This window comes from Phoca vitulina, unplaced genomic scaffold, assembly GCF_004348235.1.
Source record: "Phoca vitulina isolate PV1807 unplaced genomic scaffold, GSC_HSeal_1.0 scaffold63, whole genome shotgun sequence".
Classification (NCBI taxonomy): Eukaryota; Metazoa; Chordata; class Mammalia; order Carnivora; family Phocidae; genus Phoca; species Phoca vitulina.
The window spans coordinates 5628252-5652496 of record NW_022589766.1 but is presented as its reverse complement, the minus strand read 5'-3'; the positions used below and the strand labels follow the sequence as shown (position 1 = coordinate 5652496).

Here is a 24245-nt window from a genome sequence, read left to right as displayed (position 1 = left end):
ATATAGTTGCAGATGTTTGAGGTAACAAGATTATTTATAGCAGCATTGTTTATACTTGCAAAAGACTGGAAACCACCTAAATATCCATTAAGAACAAGGGACTGATTCAAATTACAGTTGACCCTTGAACAACATAGGTTTTAACTGTGTGGGTCTGCTTATATATGGAGTTTTTTGTTACAATACAGTATTGTAAATGTATTTTCTCCTCCTTGTGATTTTCTTGCCATTTTCCTTTCTCTAGCTTACTTTATTGTAAGAATACAGGATATAATACATATTGACATACAAAATATGTGTTGACAGTTTATAGACTTCCAGTCAACAGCAGGCTATTTAGTAATTAAGTTTTGGGGGAGAAAAAGTTAATATGCAGATTTTCCACTGCACAGGGGTCAGCACTTCTAACCCCTGTGTTCAGGGGTCAACTATATCCTACATTTATATCATTACTAAGCAGTCATAATAAAGAATGAGGAAGGTTTTTATGTACCGAAATGGAACAATCTCCAAGGTACACTCAGTTAAAAGAAGCCAGATGCAGGACAGTGTGTGTTATCGGTTTGAATTAAAAAGGGAAAGATATATATGCATTTGCTTATGTGTATAAATATATAAAGTATCTTGGATCTGTAACAAGGAACTGATTGTGTGGATGTGGAGACAGGTGGAAGGGAGTCTTCACTTCTAAGTCTTAGCTAGCTCCTCCCACGTTTTTCTCAAATGTTTTGTGTAACCAAGGGAATTTTTTTATTTTTATTTTTTAAAAGATTTTATTTATTTGACAGAGAGATAGCGAGAGCAGGAACACAAGCGGGGCAGTGGGAGAGGGAGAAGTGGGCTTCCCTTGGAGCGGGTAGCCGGAAGCGGGGCTCGATCCCAGGACCCGGGGATCATGACCTCAGCTGAAGGCAGACGTTTTAACGAGTGAGCCACCCAGGCGCCCCCAAGGGAATTTAATAGGTGAAATTTTGGGGGGAAAGACTGGTTTACTCAACCCTTTCCTGTCCCTATGTATACATCCTGAACTCTCCTAGTTAATATGCAGAGACCTGTAAAGTTTATATGGTTTTAAATGTCTCAGGAAAGGGCAGAAATTTGTTACGTTCTTTGTCCACCCGCATCCCATCTCCCAGGGAGGGAGTGGGGCAAGGCCTATGCCCAACCAAGGCCAGGGGCCAAGCTTGAGGCTCATTACAGTGTAGCGTCCCCACGCCAGGCTTTTCTACTGGTTTCCCTTCCGTGTCCTTTTCCCAACCCCGTTTGTGTTTTTGTAGCGCCCATCCTTGGCTTCATGAGTGGCCGCCCGCGGCGGAGGCCCGAGTCATCCTCTGACAGCCGGCGGCTAGGCTTCCTCTGTCTCTCAGTCTGTGTCCTCAGCTCGGACGGCGCCGGAGTAGTTACTCTCACTCCAGCCGGGCCCTGTCCACTACACGGCCGGTAGTCTCGACCGTTAGGCAGGCTTCAGCGGCGACGAGGCCTACGCGCGCCCTACACTCGAGGCTCGCATACAGGCCCCGTGGGAACCCGCGGGGCGCGACGGCCGTCACCGCGCAGGCGTCAATCTTCCTTTCTTGACACTGCAATTCCCAGAAGGCCACGCAGCGTCCCCGGCGCGGGTAAAGCCCGGGAGCCTCGCCCGCTCCGAAAGGGTGCGGGACTCTCGCCGCACTGCATTATGGAATACATAGTCTGAGAAAACGTCTTCGGGCCAAAGTACCCACGAAACTCACGTGTTTGCCTTGTGCATTGGCGGTAGGGGGGTGGGGGGAGGGGGTCAATAAAGAGTAGCTACCAGATTTCGTCATAAAACCGCGACCAGACAGGCGGCGCCATCTTCGAACTTGGACTTCCGGAAGGACTTTGGTGAGGGTGAGTGTACCGCAGCGGGGTGAGCGGGGGCCCCAGGATTACTCCTCCTCCTCCTTTTCCCATAGCACTAAGATATTGGGAACCAACTCCCGACCCCGCTGTTCCTTCTCTGCATAGCATCGCGACCTGCAGTCCCCGCGCTGCTACAGAAACTATCACACTCCCCACCTCCTCTGTAGTGCAACCAGACATCCCTCATCCCTGCTAATCACGGCTCTTGCCTTCTTCCCGACGCGGTGCGGTAACACGGCATCCTGTGTCCCGGCCGCGGCGCTGCTTACATTGCATCCCTCGGACTCAGCGAACCTACAGTAGTTCTGAGCCTCAGAAAACTCAGGGCTCGCTCCCAACGCAGGCTAGTGGTGGAGGCTGCCCCCACACCCATGACTGAGAAAGGGCAGGCGATCACTCTTACAGTGGTAGCGGGTTAGCCTCCTCATTCGGCTGTGTCCCAGCCTCTTCCTCCATGAGGCTCTTCTAACCCCGGGGTTGTGCCCCGCGCGCTCCAACCCCATTGGCGCAGCCAAGGGCCAGTTATGTTTCCCTTCTGGTGCTTTTATCCCGCGGCAAGTAGGCTGTCTGCTGGGGAAGGCGGAGGAGGCGACTTCAGCCCCACCCGTGGTAACTCACTTTGTTAGAGAGGTGTAGTGTGTATGGCAAAGCCTGTTCGTCCTAGCGGCATATTGTTAAACAAACTTAAGCCATTCCTGTTCCTTTGGTTACTTTTTGCCATCCCTTCTTATCTAATGTACTATTATTTTCTTAATAGCTTTCTTTAAATTGGTTTGTTTTTCAAGTTTAAGTGCTTTAGTCTCAAGCTAAGCAAGACAGATGAAACCCTGGGTTTCATGGGCTAAAGTTTTTTTGTTTTTGTTTTGAAAGCGCGCGCGCGCGGAGGGGAGTGGGGGGGAGGGGCAGAGGGAGTAGGGAATCTTAAGCTGGCTGCAAGCCCAGCGGGGAGCCGGATTCCAGAGCTCGGTCTCACGACCCTGAGATCACGACCTGAGCAGAAATCAAGAGTCTGAGGCTTAAATGACTGAGCCACCCTGGCGCCCCCATGGGCTAGAGTTTTTCATACAAGTTAAAATAAATACAGTTAAATAAAGTTCATTTTTGTCTCACTAAAATCATCCTGCATAGCACCAGCTGCACCATAGGAACACTTTGGGAAACAGTGTATTAGACCAGTGTGTTTAAAGTAATTCCATACTTTAGGAACTGTGTTAACTAATTATTTTCCTTGACTGGGGAAATCCTGGCAGCCTTGAAGCAGTATTGCAAACAAGTTGAGGTGCAGATGTAAACTTATATAAACTCGGGGCGCCTGGATGGCTCAGTCAGTTAAGCGGCTGCCTTCGGCTCTGGTCATGGTCCCAGGGTCCTGGGATCGAGCCCCACATCGGGCTCCCTGCTCAGCGGGAAGCCTGCTTCTCCCTCTCCCACTCCCCCTGCTTATGTTCCCTCTTTTGCTGTGTCTTTCTGTCAAATAAATAATAAAATCTTAAAAAATATATATAGAGAGAGGCTCCTGGGTGGCTCAGTCGTTGGGCGTCTGCCTTCGCTCGGGTCATGATCTCGGGGTCCTGGGATCGAGCCCCGCATCGGGCTCTCTGCTTCGCGGGGAGCCTGCTTCTCCCTCTCCCACTCCCCCTGCTTGTGTGTTCCCTCTCCCGCTGTCTCTCTGTCAAATAAATAAAATCTTAAAAAAAAAAAAACTTCTGTAAACTCTAGCACGAATTTATTAAACATTCCTTCCTTTACTTGTGTCTAGAATTTGTATTGTGAAATCATAAATGGAAATTGACCACCATACCCTGCTGCTGCCTTCCACAGGAGTGAATCCTTAAAGGGATTTTTTGCAGCTTGAGAAGTTAGTCGTTAAATCAACAAAGTTTTAATTATTGCACTTAACCATGTACCAGGTTCTAGATTCAATAGTGAATCAGGCAAGATCCTTATGAAACTTTCTTTTTTTTTTTTTTTAAAGATTTTATTTATTTATTTGACAGAGAGAGACACAGCGAGAGAGGGAACACAAGCAGGGGGAGTGGGAGAGGGAGAAGCAGGCTTCTCCCCGAGCAGGGAGCCCGATGCAGGGCTCGATCCCAGGACCCTGGGATCATGACCTGAGCCAAAGGCAGATGCTTAACAACTGAGCCACCCAGGCGCCCCAAGATCCTTATGAAACTTCCAAGTGAGACAGATATGAAGTACATAAATACCCATTTCTCTTATAATAAGAGAATTCCACATGGACTGAAGAGCTACATTTAAGGGCACCTGGGTGGCTCAGTTAAGCGTCTGTCTGCCTTCGGCTCAGGTCATGATCCCCGGTCAGGGTCCCTGCTCAACAGGGAGCCTGTTTCTCCCTCTGCCTGCTGCTCCCCCTGCTTGTGCTCTCTCTCTCTCTCTCAAATGAATAAATAAAATCTTAAAAAAAAAAAAAGTTACATTTAAGATTCAAACTAGAAAAAGTATTAGAAGAAAATAGGATATGTTTATATTAGGGTAGGAAATGGCCTTTTAAGACACAAAACAACTCATAAAGGAAAAGATTGAGAAATTTAACTCAGAAAATATAACTTCAGTTTAGCAAGAAACATTATAAACAAAGTTTTTTAAAAAGTAAAAACAAAGTGGGGCGCCTGGGTGGCTCAGTCGGTTGTGTCCAACTCTTGATTTCAGCTTAGGTCATGATCTCGGGGTATTGCCTGGAGCCTCCGGTATGGCTTCAAGCTCAGTGAAGAGTCAGCTTGAGATTCTCTCTCCCTCTTTCTCTGCCCCTCCCCCCTCTAAAATAATAAATAAATCTTTTTTAAAAAGTAGAAACAAAGTATTTGCAACAAAAATAACAGCTCCACAGATCAATAAAAGATTGATTTGTCCTGTAGAGGTATGGGCAAATTATATGTACAGGCAAGTCATTAAAAAATACAGATGTCCCCTCTCTCTCTCTCTCTCTCTCTGACAAAGAAATAAATAAAATCTTTTTTAAAAAATGGGGGTCCCTGGGTGGCTCAGTTGGTTAAGTGTCTGACAGCCTTTGGCTTAGGTCATGATCCCAGGGTCCTGGGATCGAGTCCCACATTGGGCTCCTTGCTCAGCAGGAAGCCTGCTTCTCCCTCTGCCTGCTGCTCCCCCTGCTTGTGCTCATGCTCTCTCTCTCAGACAAAGAAATAAAAATCTTTAAAAAAAAGGTATATAGATGTTCCAGGCACCTGGGTGGCACAGTCAGTTAAGTGACGGACTTTTGGTTTCAGCTCAGGTCCTGATTTGAGTGTTGGGAGATTGAGCCCCATGTGGTGCTCCGCACTGAGCAAGGAGTCTGCTTGAGATTCTCTCTCCCTCTCCCCCTCATGCTTGTGCGCTTGCTCGCTCGCTCTCTCAAATAAATCTTAAAAAAAAATACATATAGATAGCTAGATAGATAGATACATAAATGTCTAACAGATAAAAAGAAGTTGCTAACCTCAATCATTATCAGGACAATGCAAATAAATACAATAGGGAAGAATTCTTTCATGCATTAGATTGGCAAAAATTAAAGACTAGCAAGGGTGTGGTAAAATGGGTACAATTATAATTCTAAGGAACACTTGATAGTAACTAGGAAGAATGAGATATATATGTGTGTGTGTGTGTGTGTGTGTGTACTGATGTGGAAAATCTTTAAGGCATACATAGAAGTTCTCTTAACTGATACCTATTTAACTAGCTCCCTGTGTTAACTGATATTCCCCGTTTCCTCTGTAGAGTGTACAGACATGGCCGTGGCCCACTGAATGCTTGAAGCCTATAGGCTTTTCTCCTATAGGCCTGGTCATTCTCTCTCCACTGATTGAGTTGAATGCTTGCCAAGAGTCATTGTAATGGTTCTCAACATTTTTTATGTCAGTTAACTTGTCATTATATTTATATAATTGTGATATATGTTTAAATTTTAAAGAAATTTGAGTATGAAAGAGTTACTGCTATTAAAACTAAGTTGAAATGTGGCAGATAAATACGTACTTCGTTATTCTTTACATTCTACATGTATTTACAAGTATTTTGTGTCAACTAAAAGTTTTATAAAAACAATTCTAAAAAAGAAAAGAAAGCAAACCAAGTTGAATGCTTTGGAAAGAAAAAAGAGGTACATTTGCCAAGAAACAAAGAGGCTGCCAAATAGGTGTGAGTGAGACAGCTGTAAAAGATCGAGGAAAATTTTGTAAAAATCTAAAACTTCATTGCACTTAAACTGCCTCTGAAGAAAAGAGAATGTTCCAAGAAAGGTGTGGTCAGTAGCGTCCGAGCTGCTGAGAGATCAAGTTAAATGAGACTGAGAAGTGCCCATTGCATTAGTTGACCCAGCAATTATTGATGACTTCAGCCTCAGTGATGAGTTGGAGGGCAATATCCTAGTCAAAATGAAGCAGGGTAATTAAAACATCAAGGGCAGACAGCTCTTTAAAAGTTTGACTGTGAGAGGGAGGAGGAATGTGGGTTGAAGGATTGTTGTGTGTGTGTTAAGATGAGAATTAGAGACATTTAAATGCAGTTTGGAAACAACCAATGTAAAAGAAAAGGCTAAACAATTCCAGTGTCCTTAAGAGATGGGGGAGTAGAGCTAGAACACAAGTGGAAGTTGGGCTTAGAAAGTAGATGAGGGGTTCAGATGCAGGGAATGTTAGGCTCCTTGACCAGACATCGAAGTCTGTCCCACATAATGGCTTTGGGTTTTGTTTCGGAAATCGGAGGCAAAATCATCTGCCGAGAACCAGGGGATCAGAGGTTGGGGGTGAGGGAATGTGGGGGCTGACGAGAGAAAGTGTGATTGCTAGCACTCCGGCAGCTTAGATGCATGCGTAGAGAAAAAGGATGGTTGGTTCATCCAGGGCTTAAATTTTGCCAGTCCTGTGGAACAAAAAGACAAGAAAGGAACTTTATACTATCAACAAAAGTCTGATTAAAATAAAGGAATCTAAGGTAGATAGGATGTGGCCAACACCGGGAGAAACTGGAGAGATCAATGATGGTGGCTTGATATGGTTGAAGAATAGATAAAGTGATAGTAGTTGAGCAATCTAGCTATAATGATGGGAGGTTGTGATCAGATAGTAGGATGTCTTTGTGATTTTGGAGGTTAAAAGGATTTGTGAGACAAGGTCCAGCGTATTACAGTGAGTGAGTAGCAATGGGTTAGCTGAATGTTACGGGCTTCAAAGGAACAGTTTTTACAAGATAGGGAGGACTGCTGGTCTACAAGTGCATTCGGAGAGGAACTGACAAGACACTGATCCCACCTTCTACAGTGTGGTCAGTGGGATGTGAGAGAAGGAAAAAACCTCCACTTGAGAGCCTGGAAAGCTAGAAATTTCAATTCCTGGAATCTTTTTCCATCGAAGATTCTGAATATGATGGGTCTTGCCAGTCAAATGTGCTCTCAAATTTGGACCCGAGTTTAGAGAGGAGAGAGGCAGGCCATACATTTTGCCGGTTCAGATTGTGGCAGGGGTATGATTGTTGACCTGGGAGCCGAGAAGGGTCTTCGCTCTTGAGTCAGGTCACTTTCTGATCAGTGCAAGGCAGTTCATGGAGCCATCAGCTGTGGCAGGAACTTCTTGATTCACAGGTGCCTCCTCATCATGGCGTAGGAGAGGTCCTGTGGTTCTTGAACCAGCAGCTGCCAGACAACTTCCCATTTTGACCAGCCCTTGTTCCTAAACTGTCCCTCCTCACCCCCAACCCTCCCAATGATCCTGCGTGCAGGTGGTTCTCAAACTTGCATGTGCATCCAAATAATCTGAAGGGCTTTGTGAAGACAAAAAGTGCTGGCCCCATCCCAGAGTTTCTGATTCAGTAGGTCTGGGATAGGACTGGAAATCTGCATTTTAACAAATTGCCAAGTGATGCTGATGCTGCCAGGACCATGCTTTAGGAACCACTGATGTGAACCATGCATGTAATATCCAGTAGTAAATCCCTTTGAGCTGAACTGGCTAGAGAGGATTCTATTCTATGTGCTGAACCTGGACCAATAGAGAGGTCAAATAATCATTTTATTCTTGTCTTCTCTGTCCTTATCTACTTGATCTGTCAGTGGTTAAAAGAAGTAGTTCTTGGGACGCCTGGGTGGCTCAGTCGGTTAAGCGTCTGCCTTCAGCTCAGGTCATGATCCCAGGGTCCTGGGATCGAGTCCCTGAGCAGGGAGCCCGCTTCTCCCTCTCCCTCTGCCTGCAGCTCCCCCTGCTTGTGCTCTCTCTCTCTCTGACAAATAAAGTCTTAAAAAAAAAAAAATTAAAAAAAATAAATAAAAGAAGTAGTTCTTGTATTTCCTGAAGATTTTGCTTTGTTTTGATGCTATGTCATTTGATGTCTTAAGAGTTCATGACATTTATCTTTTATATAATTTGAAGTTTTATTTATTATCAAGTATTCCCTTTTTGTCCCATTTAATACTTTTTTCCCTGAATTCAGCTTTGTTGATAACAAAACTCCTGTTTTCTTTGTGCCTACATTTGCCCTATATATTTTTATATCTTTTGACTTCCAGCTCTTTGAGTTCCTTTGTTTTAGACATCTCTTTCAAAGCATATAGTTTGGCTTTTAAATCAATCCAAATCTTTATTCTTTTTTTTTTTTAATGGATGAATTGATCTTTGGTTATTGTTATAGTCATATCTTGTGTCATCTTGTAGGTTTTTTCTTTTGTGTTTCTTTTATTTCAGTCTCTTACTCTGTAGCCTTTAAAACAATTCCTTCTGGTTCCTGTGGCCCACTAGGCATTTTGGAAGCAACATCGTATACTACTTTTGGTTCTGTTAAACATCCTTAAGGCATATACAGATCTATGGGGGATTCCTTCCTGAGATTTGAGCTAGTTCTCCTTTGTCATAGACAGGCAGGTTGTTCTGGCCAAAAACTGGGCCCTTGCAGAGTTCTGTGTTGCTCAGCTTTTTGGTTTGGTGTTCAGTGTTTTGTTTATCTCTGTCAGTTTACCTTTGCCCATGGTTGCACAAATGATTTTCTGGGTTTGGAAAAAAAGAATGAAGAGGGGCGCTTGGGTTACTCAGTTGGTTAAGTGACTGACTCATGGTTTTGGCTCAGGTCATGATCTCAGGGTCATGGGATCGGGCCCTGCCTTGGGCTCTGCTTCAGGCTCTGCGCTCAGCAGGAGTCTGCTTGAGACTCTCCCTCTCCTTCTGCCCCTCCCCTGCTCTGGTGTATGCATGAGTCCTCTCTCTCTCTCTTTTTCTCAAAAAAAAAAAAAGATTCATGACAGTTTTTTAGTCCATTCTTCAATGTGGGAAAGGTCTCTTAATGCGGTAGGATGTTCCTTAATTATCTCATAGCCATCCACCTCCCCTATTCAAGTAAAAGATTAATGGCAGGGCACTAGAGAACTCTTACTTATTATTAAATAAATCTATTCCTTGACTAGTATTCACAAAGATGGATATTAGCTCTAGGCATCCTCCTTCAATTTGGTCTAAATTTTATGTATCGGCAGCTATTCTTTTATTTATTTATTTATTTACTTATTAACATATAATGTATTATTTATTTCAGGTGTACAGTTCTGTGATTCATTAGCCTTACACAACACACAGCGCTCACCACAACACATACCCTCCCCACTGTCCATCACCCAGCCACCCCTCGGCAGCTATTCTTTGCAGTCTGTTCCTAGGAGGTTTAGGAAGATTTTTTCACCCTCTCTTTTTATTTTTTGAGGGGAAGACGGTGATTCATTTCATTGTGTTTTAAGGAGAGAAGTTGAATAATTGTTCATTCACTGCATTATCCTTATGAGTAAACTTAAGAGCTTTAAATTAAACTGGCTGAAGAATATAATGCTTGGCACATAGTAAGCATTTAATAAATAAACGGTAGCTTTCTTATTATCTGTTTATCGCTAGCTCTGCTAGTGTGTAAGTTCCATGAGGGCAGGGATCTTGTCTGTCTTGCTTATTGTCATGTTACCAGTTCCTAGAACGGTGCCTGACATAGAAGATGCTTAGTAATTATTGCTAAATGAATGAGTGATCAGGGAGTGATTGGGTTTCTGGCTGGGGGGTGGGCAGTGGGTGGGATGGGAGGAGAAAAGATAGGAAAGTAGAAAAATCTGAGCCAGTGCAAATACCTTTTGCCTTCTACTCATGTGTATGTCTCTATGCAGGGGCAGCCATTTTAGGGGGTGCTGATGGATACCTGCGGGGTCGGCTGTGTTGCCCTGGGGGAGGCCGGCCCCGTGGGGAACATGACTGTGGTAGTCTCTCCTGGACAAGAGGTGCTAAATCAGCTTGATGTCAAGGCCTCTTCAGAAACAACTAGTGCTGAGGCTTCCATAGAGATGTCTTTACCTACACCTTTGCCTGGATTTGAGGATTCTCTTGATGAGAGGAGGCTCCCTGCAGAACAAGAAAGCCTCTCCAGACTTGAACAGCAAGGTATGTACCTTGTCCTTTCCTATTTTTATCTCCCCGTGCTTAGCTTAAGATGAAAGAGAGCAGGGTGAGCTCACAGGATCTTACCGACCTGGGTATGGTATAATCTATTCCACAGAGGTTTGAGCTCTGGTCTTGTCTCACCCATATTCTTCTCTACAGATCTTTCTTCAGAGATGTCAAAGGTCTCAAAGCCTAGGGCCTCAAAGCCTGGCCGGAAGAGAGGTGGTAGCACACGGAAAGGCCCCAAAAGGCCCCAACAACCTAATCCTCCATCAGCCCCTCTGGTTCCTGGTCTCTTAGATCAATCCAACCCTCTGTCCGCCCCCATGCCTAAGAAACGAGGTCGAAGGTCCAAGGCAGAGCTGCTACTGCTGAAGTTGTCCAAAGACCTAGATCAGCCAGAGTCTCCACCTCCAAAGAGGCCCCCTGAGGACTTTGAGACCCCTCCTGGGGAACGACCCCGCCGAAGGGCTGCCCAAGTGTAAGGATTGTGGGGCGCAGCTTGGTGGAGGGCGGTCGGGGTGAAGGGTTGGCGGGGGCAGATGTTGGAGAGCTGAGAGGCTGTGACGAGTTGTCAGGTAAGCGGGGGGTAGCGTCTGGGTTCTGGGGACTTGAGCCATCTTCTAGCTCTTACCACAGCAACTTTTTTATCTGTTGCTGAGTTTGTCCAGGAGATTGCTTTCTGTGCCTTGTATTCTGTCACATTTTTCAGTTTCCTCCAGGTCTTCATTGTGATTTTCCCCGCCCAGTATCTGTTGGTCTCTGTGTGCCCTTCCATTCTTCTCTGGGCTCTTACTGATCTCTAACTGTGGTAGAAAGCAAGTGCCTTGGACTTGGAGTTGGCCGACCTGGGTTCAGATTCCACATATGTGATCTGAGTCCTCTCTTGGCCAAGTCCCTTAACTTCCCTAAATCTCTGGTTCTTTATCAAAGGGGGAGGGGAAATGAATAGCTGCTTCACAGGGTCACTGGGCAGATCCAGTGAGATAATCGGCCAAGTGTCTGGAAAAGTGGGTTCTCAGTTAAGTGTTTGTGAGTATGGCTCTGACTCTGCCCTGTCCCGCAGGGCACTTCTGTACCTTCAGGAATTGGCTGAAGAGCTCTCAACGGCCCTGCCCGCTCCAGTGTCCTGTCCTGAGAGCCCCAAGGTGAGCAGCCCCGCCAAACCGAAGAAAAACCGGCAGCAGGCAGCCTGTCAAGGTGGAGAAGAAGAAGATGACACTGCACGGGATGAAGACTTCGTTCTCCAGGTTGAGGCTGAAGATGGAGATGAAAGCGAGGGCCCAAGCGAGAGCTCCTCTGACCCTGAGCCTGTGGTGCCTCAAAGCACCCCACGAGGATCCACTTCAGGGGTAATCTGAGTGAACAAGAAAGCGAATGGAGAGGTAGAGGGATTGTTAGGGGGGTCTGCAGGGTGCCCTAGCGGAAAGCTTTGGCCTAGTAACTAACTGATGGTCAAAATAAGTAAACGAAGAAACGAAAAAACAGCTGAGCAGGCGGGGGCTGGGCGTGTAAGTGCATGAGGTTACTCATTCAGCTATCGAGTACCTCCTCTGCACTAGGAAACGCACATGACTAAGACAGCCTCCTGCCTCACAGACTCCACCATGTGATGAGGGCTTCACCAGGAGGGAACCAAATGCTTTCGGCGTGTCGAGGAGGGCAGTGAACTGCTGGGGCTTCACAGACAAGTGATAGCTGGGCTAGGTCTTGAAAGGTGAACAGGAGTTTGCCAGAGAGAGTGGTTTTCCTGGGAATTCCCAGGACAGGGCACTAAAGCAGGCAGAGCTGTTGAGAGCTCTCAGCAAGTTCCCAAAGGTATAGAAATGCCCTGCGGGACCAGCAGGGGCGGGGGATTAAACTTGAGAGGATGGAAGACAGACTGGTAGGAGCCAACACAGGTGTTTGTATATTTGTTGAATTGTGGTAAAATATACATAACATAAAATTTGCCATTTAAAAATGTAAATTATTTTGGGGGCGCCTGGGTGGCTCAGTCCGTTGAGCATCCAACTCTTGATTTTGGCTCAGGTCATGATCTCACGTTTGTGAGATCGAGCCCCATGTCAGGCTCCATGCTAGGCGTGGAGCCTGCTTGAGATTCTCTCTCCCCTCTCCCTCTGCTCCCCCCCCACAAAAAAAAAGTACAACTGAGTGGCGTTAGGCCATTCCTAGTGTTGTGCAGCCATCACTGTTACCCATTTCCAAAACATTTTCATCATCACAGGAACTCTGTGAAACAAAGGTTTTTAAGTAGAAAAATAACGTGATCAGTTAGGACGATAGGTCAGTCTGCAGTGGACAGTCAGAAGACAGCTTTGGTTATCCAGGTCATGATAGGGAGAGCCTGGATCAGGCTGTGAAGCAAGCCAAGGTGGGGGGCAGGTGCAAGAGACATTTTAGAGAGTTAGCGGCACTTGGCAGTTGCTGGAAAGGAAGGAGTAGGAGTTTCTAGCTTAGATGGTGCTCTTAAGTGCTGGACTTCGGGACAGAGGAACGGTGGGAGCAGGGGAGGAGTGAGGGCGAGCAGGGGAGGTGATGGGCTCATTTTCTGACATGCTGAGTTGGAGGTGCCTGTGGGCCATGAGCCGTCCTACTGGAGATGTCTGGTTGCCAGTCATGTGCATGGACATGTGCCTTCCTTGTCTCAAGCGCAACATTTAAGGGAACACCAAACCCTTCAGTAATCAAGATAAATATTTTGATGCAACATTTTAACAAATAAAGGTAATGCAGGGCGCCTCCGTGGCTCGGGCGGCCAAGCATCTGCCTTAGGCTCAGGTGATGGTCCTGGGATCAAGCCCCATGTTGGGCTCCCTGCTCAGTGGGGAGTCTGCTTCTCCCTCTCCCTCTGCCCCTTCCCCCGTTCGTGCTCTCTGTCTCGCACTCTCTCTCTCAAATAAATAAAATCTTAAAAAAAAAATGCAACAGATTTATGGTGAACAAAATATCAGTTTTAAATAAAGACAGGAACTGTATTACTGATTTTCCTTTTGCCTTAGGCTCTATAATATGGGTTGGCACCACACTGTAAAAGTCTAGAATTTGTAGGAAAGCTAAAACTGGGTAAAGTTTACGTTTACTAAGAAGTCAACGATGGTAGTCAAAGCCGTGGACATGGGATGAGAGTATATGTATAGAGGGTTGAGGAGAAGACAGAGGGACTCTGGGAAACACCATCATTACCCAAACCTGTCAGAGGAGGGAGTGCCGGTGGGGGAATATCAGAGAGGCAGGAAGAATAAGGAGACGCTATCCCATGGGGCAGGGGTTTCAGGAAGCAAATGGGAGTCCTCTGAACCAAATGCCATGGAGACGCCAAGGAGGGTGAACAGAAAATACATAACAGGCTTTGCAGTTCTGATGGAGGAGTGGGAGCAGAAGGTGGAGAAGTCATTGTAATGGCGGAAACATCAGTCTTTTAAGATGCTGATAAGTCAGCTAGAGAGGAAGCAGTGCCAAGAAAAGTAGAAGCTGGGAAAGCTGCCTTCTGGGGACTTTGTCTTATCTATAAAATTCTCTCCCTTATACTTCTTTCCCATTGGCTCCTCAGAAGCAGAAGCCACACTGCCGGGGAATGGCTCCCAATGGCTTACCAAATCACATCATGGCTCCTGTTTGGAAGTGCCTCCATCTCACCAAGGACCTGTGAGACTTGAGGAAGGGGGCTGGGGATGAGAAGGTGGTGGCGTGCAAAGGACCATCTAGAAGTGGGGCCATGGGAAAGAGGGCACTCCCAGGGCAGGACACTGAAGACATTCATAACTAAAAGGCACTGCTCCAAAGGCGAGAGCTCCAGAGCTGTGCTGTCCCACATAGTAGCCTCTAGCTGTGTTTGGCCATTTAAATGTAATTTAAAATTAATTAAAATTAAAAGTCCAGTTTCTCAGTTACACTAGCCACATTTCAAGTGCCCAGTAGCTACGTGGAGCGAGTGGCTAGTGTATCTGTCAGCACAGATGATAGATCACTTCCATCATTGTAGAAAGGTTTACTGGACAGTGCTGCGCTAGAATTTCTCTTTTCCTTCATTAATGCTTCTTCTGTTCCTCCAGCCGAGAGCAGAAGCATTCATACTGGGAGTTTGCAGAATGGATTCCGTTGGCCTGGAAGTGGCACTTGTTATCTGAACTGTAAGTGAAAGAGAGATTCTGAAGCTGGGAAGGGGTGACACCCCTAGAGACAGGAGGGTGACAGGGAATCCTGGGATGGGTGAAACTTCCAAACTCACACTGTTGTCTCCCCCGCCACCAGTGAGGCGGCTCCCTACCTGCCCCAGGAAGAGAAGTCTCCACTGTTTTCTGTCCAGCGTGAAGGACTTCCTGAGGACGGCACACTCTACCGAATAAACAGGTGAAGATTGCGTATCTGTTTCTGATTCTAGGAGATAGAAATAGAAAAAATGAGTATTGAGAGGGATGACAGATTGGCCCTGTTCTTCCCCTGATGCTGTTCCAGGGGGTCCCAAGGTAGGAGTCCTGGCTAGATCTGGTTAACCCGCTCTAATTTGCAGTGCTCATCACTGCTGGCCAGACTGAGGGAAGTGAGGGAGATGGAGGGCCAGTTTACCAGGTCACATCTACTCAGATAGACCCGGACAGACTGGCCCTGGAGAGAACACTGTAGTAGACCAGAAGGCACAGCCTCTCCTCTTTGAAGGTGAACTAGAGCTAGACAGGCTTTGGAAGGAAAGGAGGCAGACACAGATGGTGGCTCAGGACCGTTCTCACCCATAGACCTGCTTGCTGTTCTGGCCCCTGCTTAGGCCAGTTCATACCGGCGCCAGCTGGAGCTCCCATTCTGTCCTCATTATCTTTTCTTTTTTTTAAAGACTTAATTTTTTGGGAGCAGTTTTAGGTTCACAGCAAAACGGAGAGGAAGGTGCAGAGATCTCCCATATACGCCCGTCCCCCCCTCCACATGCACACATCCTCCCCCGTTATCAACAGCTCCCACCAGAGGGCACGTGCGTGACAGGTGATGACCCGCTACTGACGCAGCAGCCCTCGAAGTCCATAAGTTACATTAGGGGTCACTTTCGGTGTTGTGCTTTCTGTGGGTTTGGACAAATGTGTAGTGACCTGTCTCCATTGTTAGGATACCATACAGAGTAGTTTCACTGCCCTAAAAATCCTCTGTGCTCTAACCGCTCATCCTGCCCTCCCCTCTAACCCGTCGCTATCACGGATCTTTTGATGTCTTTATAGTTTTGCCTTTTCCAAAATGTCCCATAGTTGGGATCACACAGTGTGTAGCCTTTTGGGGTGGGCTTCTTTCACTTAATGATATGCATTTAAGGTTCCTCCATGCCTTTTCATGGTTTGATAGCTCATTTCTTTTTAGTGCCAAATAATATTCCATTGTTTGGATGTTAATTTATCCATTCACCTACTGAAGTCCTTAATACCTTTTGTTAATTCCTTTCTTCATCCCATCTTTGACTTTTCTTTAGATTTAGCTCGATCACAGCACACCCAGAGCGCTGGGATGTGTCCTTCTTCACGGGGGGGCCCCTCTGGGCTCTGGACTGGTGTCCGGTGCCAGAGGGGGCGGCAGCTTCGCAGTATGTGGCCCTTTTCTCCAGCCCTGACATGAATGAGACACACCCACTGAGCCAGCTTCATTCGGGTCCTGGGCTGCTCCAAGTGTGGGGCCTTGGGACCTTGCAACAGGAAAGCTGGTGAGGTGGGGCTGGGGCGCTGCCATGGGAGTGTGGTTGAGGAGGAGAGAACCTGGGCAGGGAAGCTGGGGAGGGGAGCTGGGGGGCCTGGATGAGATGGGGCGGAGCACAGGCTCTGGCGGCCCTCGGCCCCTTCTCCCTGCCCATTTGCCCCATATGCTTTCTCTCCTCAGTCCTGGCAACAGGGCTCACTTTGTCTATGGGATTGCTTGTGACCACGGCTGCATCTGGGACCTCAAGTTCTGCCCCAGTGGAGCATGGGAACTTCCAGGCACCCCTCGGAAGGTACCTCCATGTTGGTTGTGGGATGCCTTAGGACTCACAGGCAGAACAGAGAGGCCCTATGAGTTCCCAGAGTTGACAGCGGAGGATGGAGTTTTCCCAGCAAATCCCTGTCATTTCCAGGGACCAGAACCTCAAAAGTTTTCTAAGAAGCCCTGAAGGCGGCAAGCCTCAGCACAGATCTGGTCTCCCCCTCTAGGCTCCTCTCCTGCCCAGGTTGGGCCTCTTGGCTCTTGCCTGCTCCGACGGGAAGGTGCTGCTGTTCAGTCTGCCCCATCCGGAGGCCCTGCTGGCTCAGCAGTCCCCAGGTGAGTAGCACAGTAGCCCAGGGGGCGTGGTGCTACCGTAGCCGGCCTGTCCATCTCTCCTGAAAGTCCTCCCGGCCCAGCCTCTGGGAGAGAGCCTCACTTAGCACCCCACTCACTCTGACTTCACACCTCTTGTCCTCAACCTCTCTCTTTAGCAGCCTGCAAGGGGTACTCTCTCCTGCAGTCTTATCACTGGGCTCTTTCAGCCCACTCCCCTTCTCCCCCTTTCCCTGCTCTGTGCTCTCAGGCTCTCCCCTCCTGCTGCCACAGCTGATTGGCTGTGTAAAGAACTGCTAAGGCTGATCTCCCCTGCCATACTCTTTTCCTTCCCCCAGTCCTGTGCTTGACCTCTCCTGTCCTAACTGCCACGTACACATAAACACAGTCTCTTTGTTGGGAAGAGAGGGAGAGAATGTAGAGCTGAAGATGAGCCAGAAGAGGAAGGGGTTAACGAGAGGCATCTCCTGTTTGTCAAATTTGTTTTTCAACTGTCCTGAGTATGTAAGGAAGAGGGCACCCGGGTTTGAGCCCCGAGAAATCCCGTATTTGGTGGTCTGGCAGAGGAGTGGGCTGAGGAGCGAATAGGCAGTGAGGAAGTGAAGACAGATGCATGGACAATTCTTTTAATTAGATTGGCTGTGAAGAACACATAGATGAGGGTGGTGCTGGAGGTGAATAAGGGGGAAAGGAAGGGTTTGGTTTGTGTGTTTGTTTCATTTAGTTAGAAGACTGTAGTGCATGTTTACGTCTGAATATGAGAATGACCCAGTAGGGGGAGAGAAAGTGGATCATTCAGGAGAAAGGAAAGATAACCAAATGAGCGAAGTTCTGGAAAAGGTGAGAGAGGGTGGGGAGGGAGCGGAGTGGAGCAATTAGCCATTCTGATAGAGGAAGGACACACTCAAGTACAACAGGGGGGAAAAAGAAGTTGGGGGCAGGTAGAGGTAGATTCATCAGTGTGCTGGAGGAAAGGTAGCTGTCAGGGAAGGTCATTGTCAGATCAGGGGGGCTGATCTAAGAGCAAGGCAGGGCAGGACGTCAGTCCTCTGTTCCCAGAGCATCAGTTACTGCTCTTCTTCCCTCACAGATGCAATGAAGCCCGCCATCTATAAGGTGAGTGAGGAACCTGCTACCTTAGCCAAGGCTCCACCTTCTCGAGCCTCCCTTTCTGATTCCACAGTGAGTCTCCTTCTGCCTCTCCCCATCTGCGGAACTAAACACTGATTTGAGCCTTTGTTGCAAATGGTAAGTATCCCTAACCCTAGTCCCGGCTCTTCTGTCCCTGCAGGTACAATGTGTGGCAACCCTTCAGGTAGGGTCTATGCAAGCCTCGGACCCCTCGGAGTGCGGTCAGTGCCTTAGCCTGGCCTGGATGCCCACCCGGCCCCATCACCACCTGGCTGCTGGCTACTATAATGGTAAAAAAACGAAACTTTATATATGCTTGTTTTTTGGTGGTGGTTTCCTTTTTGGTTCAATGCTGGACATTATGTTTAAGCAATGTAAAAAAAATACAAAGAAGAAAGAAAAAAGGTCACTAGAATTTTTCTACTCAGAAAAACATAGTTAGGAACAAATGAACAGGGGCACCTGGGTGGCTCAGTAGGTTAAGCGTCTGCCTTTGGCTCAGTCATGATTTCGAGGTCCTGGGATCGAGCCCTGCATCGGGCTCCCTGCTCAGTGGGGAGTCTGCTTCTTCCTCTCCCTCTGCCCCTCCCCCCAGCTCATGCTCTCACTCGCTCGTGCTCTCTCTCAATAAAATCTTTAAAAACAAAAAGTGGATGAACATCATTTCGTGGAGTTCTCTATGCATATATAAAGATAAAAAGATCAGATGGTGAGAGAGAGCATTCTATAGTGATGGGATTATACTATATAAGCTATTTTAAAGATTTTATTTTTAAGTAATCACAGCCAACGTGGGGCTTGAACTCACAACCCCGAGGTCAAGAGTCGCATGCTCCACCGACTGAGCCAGCCAAGTGCCCCTACATAAGCTATTTTAAATGAAAATGTATGAAATTTAATTACAGTTTAATTTTTATAAAAGAGAAAGACTGAATTGAAACTGAGAGATGGGCTAAGCTCCCCATAAATGTTCCTTCACCACAGAGATGTTAGTTCCTTAAAAATACTCTTAAGCTTTAAAAGGGGAGAGAAAAGGATCATAGATAAAGAGGATTCCGGTAGTTGAAGTCCACAGGCGACAATTTCACAGTTAGACCTCCTCAGTAGTCTTGCCCCAGGAGGTCAGGAAATTAGCACTCTCACGCTTCTTCCTGTCCTTCTCTGTCTTTTATGTGTGTTTCCTTTGGTGTGGTGATTCTTAACATCATCAGAGTGCATCATTATTGATGCTGTCTTGCTGTCCTAATTCCCCGAGTTACAGTTCTGCATTGAAATGATCACGCATGTCCACCGGTCTGTCCCTCTCAGTCTGCCCTTGTTGCTACGTGACCGATACGACTCAGCTCGAGTTCGCTGCCAATAAGCTTTTCCAAGAAAGGTTCATAGGTGCTACATTTCCTGAGTTTTTAACTACAAATAGTTTCCCCAGCTATTGTTTATTAAATTTTTACTGTTGGGGCGCCTGGGTGGCTCGGTCGGTTAAGCATCTGCCTTCAGTTCAGTTCATGATCCCGGGGTCCTGGGATCGAGCCCCGCATCAGGCTCCCTGCTCAGCAAGGAGTCTGCTTCTCCCCCCGCCCCACTCATGCTCTCTCTTTCTCTCTCAAATAAATAAAATCTTTAAAAAAAATAAATTCTTACTGTTCTTTAATTTGTCTTTTATTTTTATCAACGTTATGCTTTTCATACCCTCCTCTGCCAGCCTGGTCAGGGGGCAGCTTGTTTTGGGTCAGCAGAGTTAGTTTCTATTTGTTCATTTGTTTTATGTTTCTCTGCATCTTGTTGCTTTTGGCTCCTTGCCTGTTCTCTCTTAGAGCAGAGTTGGTAGACGTTTCTCTAAAGGTGCAGATAGTGAATATTTTATGCCTTGTGGGCTGTTTGACCATTGGAACTACTCAGCTCTGCCAATGAGTGATGAAGGTAGCCATACATTAGGTAAACGAATGGGTGTCACTGTTCCAGTCAGACTTTATTTACCAAAGCAGGCAGTAGGCTGTATTAGCCCAAGGGCTGTCGTTCGCCAACCCTTGTCCTAGAGGGTTTATGCTTTTAAAAAAATCCCTTTGGGGTGCCTGAGTGGCTCAGTCGTTAAGCATCTGCCTTCAGTTCAGGTCATGATCCCAGGGTCCTGGGATCGAGCCCCGCATCGGGAAGCCTGCTTCTCCCTCTCCCACTCCCCCTGCTTGTGTTCCCTCTCTCGCTGTCTCTGTCAAATAAATAAATAAAATCTTTAAAAAATAAATAAATAAATCCCTTTGTTTCTATTTAGTAGGGAATAGAGGCTATTGGGTGTATTCAGTCTGTCTTTCAACCACAAGTCCCAGACTGAGCTATTTTTTGTTGATGAGAGTTGGAGCTAAAATACCACGGAGGGAATGTTGGCTAGCTAATCATGATCCCTATATCCTTTCATAAGGGGGTCACATCTGAGGGTAAAAGGCAAAGGTCCTAGGAGCCCAGAGAAAGACATTAGAGCAAAAGAAGAGAGAACTTGCCTCTAATACCTATACATTCTATCCCTGTCTCAGGCATGGTGGTTTTCTGGAACCTTCCGACTAACTCACCCCTGCAGCGGATACGGCTCTCTGACGGCTCCTTGAAGCTCTACCCCTTCCAGTGTTTCCTAGCCCATGACCAGGCTGTGCGTACCCTTCAGTGGTGCAAAGCTAACAGGTACAGGACAGGAGAGCTGTGGGGTGGGAGGTGAGGCCCGGGAAGGCCGGTGCTCCGAGACTTGCTCCGATTTGATCTTCTCCCTCTTATACCCTCTTTCCACAGTCATTTCCTCGTCTCTGCGGGGAGTGACCGCAAAATAAAATTCTGGGACCTTCGACGACCGTATGAACCCATAAACTCTATCAAGCGCTTCTTGAGCACAGAGCTGGCCTGGCTGCTCCCCTACAATGGTGTCACCGTGGCTCAGGACAACTGCTATGCCTCGTACGGCAGGGTGCAGATGGGAGGAGCTCTAGGGACAGGCCCTAAGGGTTGGGGTGCAGAGTGTGCCAGATAGTGTGGGGTGAGGGGGGGGTGAGAGTTGTTTCATTGAGGTAATTTGAATTCTGGAAGGAACTGGGAAAGGGAAATGAATGCTGTTTTGGAGAAAAGAAAGTTTTATTTTGTCTTCCTCTTACAGTTATGGACTTTGTGGGATTCATTATATTGATGCTGGTTACCTTGGTTTCAAGGCCTATTTCACTGCTCCTCGAAAAGGCACTGTCTGGGTGAGCCCGTCTTCATTACACAGGAAAACGGTTCCTTTACTCACCTCCTGGTGGTCAGGAAGAGGCAGTAGTTTTGCATAGAAGTAGACAGATGTATGGTAACTGTATCATCAGGGATAAATGTTAGGATAAACTTCTTTTTTTTTTAAATTTAAATTCAACTAATTAACATATAATGTATTATTAGTTTCAGAGGTAGGGTTCAGTGATTCATCAGTCTTATATAACACCCAGTGCTCATTACATTATGTGCCCTCCTTAATGTCCATCCCCCAGTGACTCCATCCCTCCACCCGATAAACTCATTTTTGTTTTTCTGTGTGTCTTCCACTTCAGACTGTGTGGCTGTTTCCAGCTCACAGAACGGAAACAGTATGAGTGAATGAATGAATGAAAGAAATCTGTCTCTTCCTATTAGAGTCTTTCAGGATCTGACTGGCTTGGGACAATCGCCGCAGGAGATATATCCGGGGAGCTCATCGCAGCCATATTGCCTGATATGGCACTGAACCCAATAAATGTCAAGCGACCTGTAGAGAGAAGATTCGTACGTATATGAATATTTAATGGTAGCACCATCTGTTGGGTCCTAATCCACATGACCTCCTAAGTAAGAACTGTAAATTTGGATTAGGTCTCCCAGACCTGATACTGTCCCTGGAAGTCTTAGCACAAAGTTGTACATCATCTTCCCTACCCTAGTGCATCTGTGCATGTGTTTAAACATACTACCTTCTTCCGTCTTTAAGTCTTTCTTGCCCAAAACCAATTTTCTCTCTCTCCTTTTTTTTTTTTTTTTAAAGTAGGCTCCATGCCCAGCGTGGAGCCCAACGCAGGGCTTGAACTCACGACCCTGAGATCAAGACCTGAGCTGAGATCAAGAGTCGGACGCTTAACCGACTGAGCCACCCAGGCGCCCCATCAATTTTCTCTTTTATTCTGTCTCCAGTATTATAGGACCTAATCTCATGGTCTCCTTTCTAGCCTATATATAAAGCAGATCTGATGCCGTATCAGGACAGCCCTGAAGGTCGAGACCATTCTTCTACTTCATCTGAGGCCCCCAACCCTCCCAAAGCTCGAACTTATGCTGAAACTGTCAACCATCACTACTTGCTCTTTCAAGACACAGATTTGGTAAATTGAGGCCAGGAGAATGGGTGTGGCATTTTAAAAAAGAAAACTTTAGTCCTGGTACAGTAGGGCATTGTAAGGAGTTGCAGCACAAAGATGCAAGACTGAGAAGCTGGCTTTCTCCCTCCTCCCCAGGGTTCCTTCCACGATCTCCTCCACAGGGAGCCAATGCTGCGCATGCAGGAAGGAGAGGGGCATTCGCAGCTCTGCCTGGACCGGCTGCAGCTAGAGGCTATTCACAAGGTAAAAACCTTGTCTCTCATCTTCTCCACCCTTCTTCACTCTCATTTCCTCCCAGCTCTGAAGCTACGATCAATGAAACGGGGGATGAAAAGGTAGCAGAGGGAAGGAAGGAAGACCGCTCTGGCAACCTGATCCTCCAGAGCGTGATAGACCTACCTCTTTCCTGCCTCTCTCACCCCATCATGGTCCTATCCTTTCAGATTGTTGCCCTTTTTCTCCCCTTCTTACAACTAGGATTCACCCTAAAGCACCAACTGTGAACATCTCTCTTGCTTTCAATTCTCTTCTCAGGTCCGCTTCAGCCCAAACCTGGATTCCTATGGATGGCTGGTATCTGGGGGACAGTCTGGGCTGGTTCGGATCCATTTTGTCCGTGGACTCACCTCACCCCTGGGCCACCGTATGCAGCTTGAGAGTCGAGCCCACTTCAGTGCTATGTTCCAGCCGTCCTCCCCAATTAAAGGGCCTGGCTTCCCTCCAACCAGCCATCGCCTTTTGCCCGGTCCCTAGTCGTGGTCCACACAGGACCTTTGGAATGAAATCTGCCAGGAACAAATGGCCCCCCATGCACAGAGCCATAGGAACTGGGGTCTTCATGGATAGTGATGCTGCCAGACCTGGACCTTTAGATCTGCCTTGCCAGGACTCCTTAGATACCTCTCCTTCCACAGACTTCTGTCATCACAGCCCCCTGCGGGCGGGGGGGCTATCCCTCCACAAACTCTCAAGGTTCCTCAGCCTACAGCTATGGCTCATGAGCAACACTCAGGCCTGACCTAGGCTTGGAAGTCAAATAGCTCATATTGAGCATATTGTGAAGTGGGTAAAGCTAAGTAAAGGTACTGGGTGTTTTTGAGACCACACGTGAGTGGGTGTTTGGAGAACTGGAGAGGGTATCCGCATGAAGGCTCCTGTGTGACTATATTCCAGGATCCAGTATTACTGCCTTCTCAACTTCCTCTTTAGAGTAACCAACACACATGCCCAGGAGGGGTGATAGTAATTTATTGGACTGAAGCTGCTTATAGTACTTCTTTAACTGAGGAACACCACAGACACCCTACCAGGAGAACAGTGGCTCAGATCTTACTTGCTCCTGCTTATGAAATATTCCCGATCACTGGTCGTCTGACCCTACTTGAACACTCCTAGGCAGTCATGTTTTAAAAAAATCTTCCTTTATATCAAGTCAAAGAGTATACTTCTATAAATTTCACCATGGGTATTAGGAAATCTAGTCATTTTTCCCTGTGATTGCCTTTTTAAGTATATTTAAAAATAGCTATCATGTGTTTCCCAAGTCTTTTCTTCTGTAGATTAAATATCTTCAGTTACTTTAACCATTCTTTACACGTCATGATTTTTGGTCCTTCATGATATTGTCACATTGTTGACTTATTAAACATGTCTAGCTACTTTATTTCAAATCTTTATATAGGAGGTGTTTAAAACCCAAGTACTGTAATGTATTGTTATATCTCCTCTTGTTAGAGTCCTCTTGCGGGATGCTGCAGACTCATAGGGAGTGCAGTACTGCCTCCTAACCAAAGACAGACCCTAGCAATGAGAAATAGGCAAACCGTAGTCTTGGAGTGTATGGGAGTACAATCAAGTTTGGGGGAAGTAGTCAGATGACCTCAGAAAAGAGAGGAAAATACACAGCCAGCTCCAACTGAAGGGAGTGGAGATTAATTTAGTGCCTATCTGGAACAAAACCCACTGGCACTGTGGACTGGTTGGCCAGATACCTGGGAACAGCTTTCTGCCTCTTGGGTGTAGGGAATTTATCGTATGTCAGGAAAAAAAGGCATCAAGCAGTTCAGTTTCCTTCCTGTACGGAAGAGGAAATAGAACCTGGAGGCAACCAGACTATTAGCAGCAGAGGGATCACAACACACGTCGGTGCAAAGGACGCAAGTATTGTACCATCCTGTTGTGTTCA

The 24245-nt window shown here is 46.8% G+C and overlaps 1 protein-coding gene across 3 annotated transcripts; it reads left to right on the top strand.

Annotated features, from left to right (window-relative positions):
• Positions 1-1573: 1573 nt before the first annotated feature.
• On the top strand, positions 1574-23639 carry GTF3C2 (general transcription factor IIIC subunit 2). 3 transcript variants are annotated; one of them, XM_032391633.1, is made up of 19 exons: positions 1574-1872; positions 10034-10304; positions 10464-10785; positions 11371-11656; positions 13858-13952; positions 14360-14437; positions 14559-14657; positions 15757-15984; positions 16158-16269; positions 16466-16574; positions 17662-17753; positions 17863-17992; positions 20231-20375; positions 20481-20642; positions 20839-20926; positions 21345-21473; positions 21911-22063; positions 22196-22303; positions 22595-23639. In XM_032391633.1, exons 2-19 carry the CDS (start codon positions 10058-10060, stop codon positions 22811-22813), a joined length of 2802 nt encoding a protein of 933 aa, XP_032247524.1. In that variant the 5' UTR covers positions 1574-1872; positions 10034-10057; the 3' UTR covers positions 22814-23639. The 3 variants fall into 3 exon arrangements, with proteins under 3 accessions (XP_032247524.1, XP_032247526.1, XP_032247525.1); XM_032391635.1 differs by having other exon boundaries at positions 1576-1872; positions 17662-17687; XM_032391634.1 differs by lacking the exon at positions 1574-1872 and adding an exon at positions 1885-2493.
• Positions 23640-24245: the final 606 nt, after the last annotated feature.

Excerpts from the sequence above, each read along its gene's own strand:
- GTF3C2 (XM_032391633.1), top strand. The coding sequence starts at position 10,058 with ATGGATACCTGCGGGGTCGGCTGTGTTGCCCTGGGGGAGGCCGGCCCC. Across the intron at positions 20,376-20,480 it reads CAGTGGTGCAAAGCTAACAG|TCATTTCCTCGTCTCTGCGG; the intron begins GTACAGGACAGG and ends CTCTTTCCACAG. Across the intron at positions 22,064-22,195 it reads TCTTTCAAGACACAGATTTG|GGTTCCTTCCACGATCTCCT; the intron begins GTAAATTGAGGC and ends CCTCCTCCCCAG.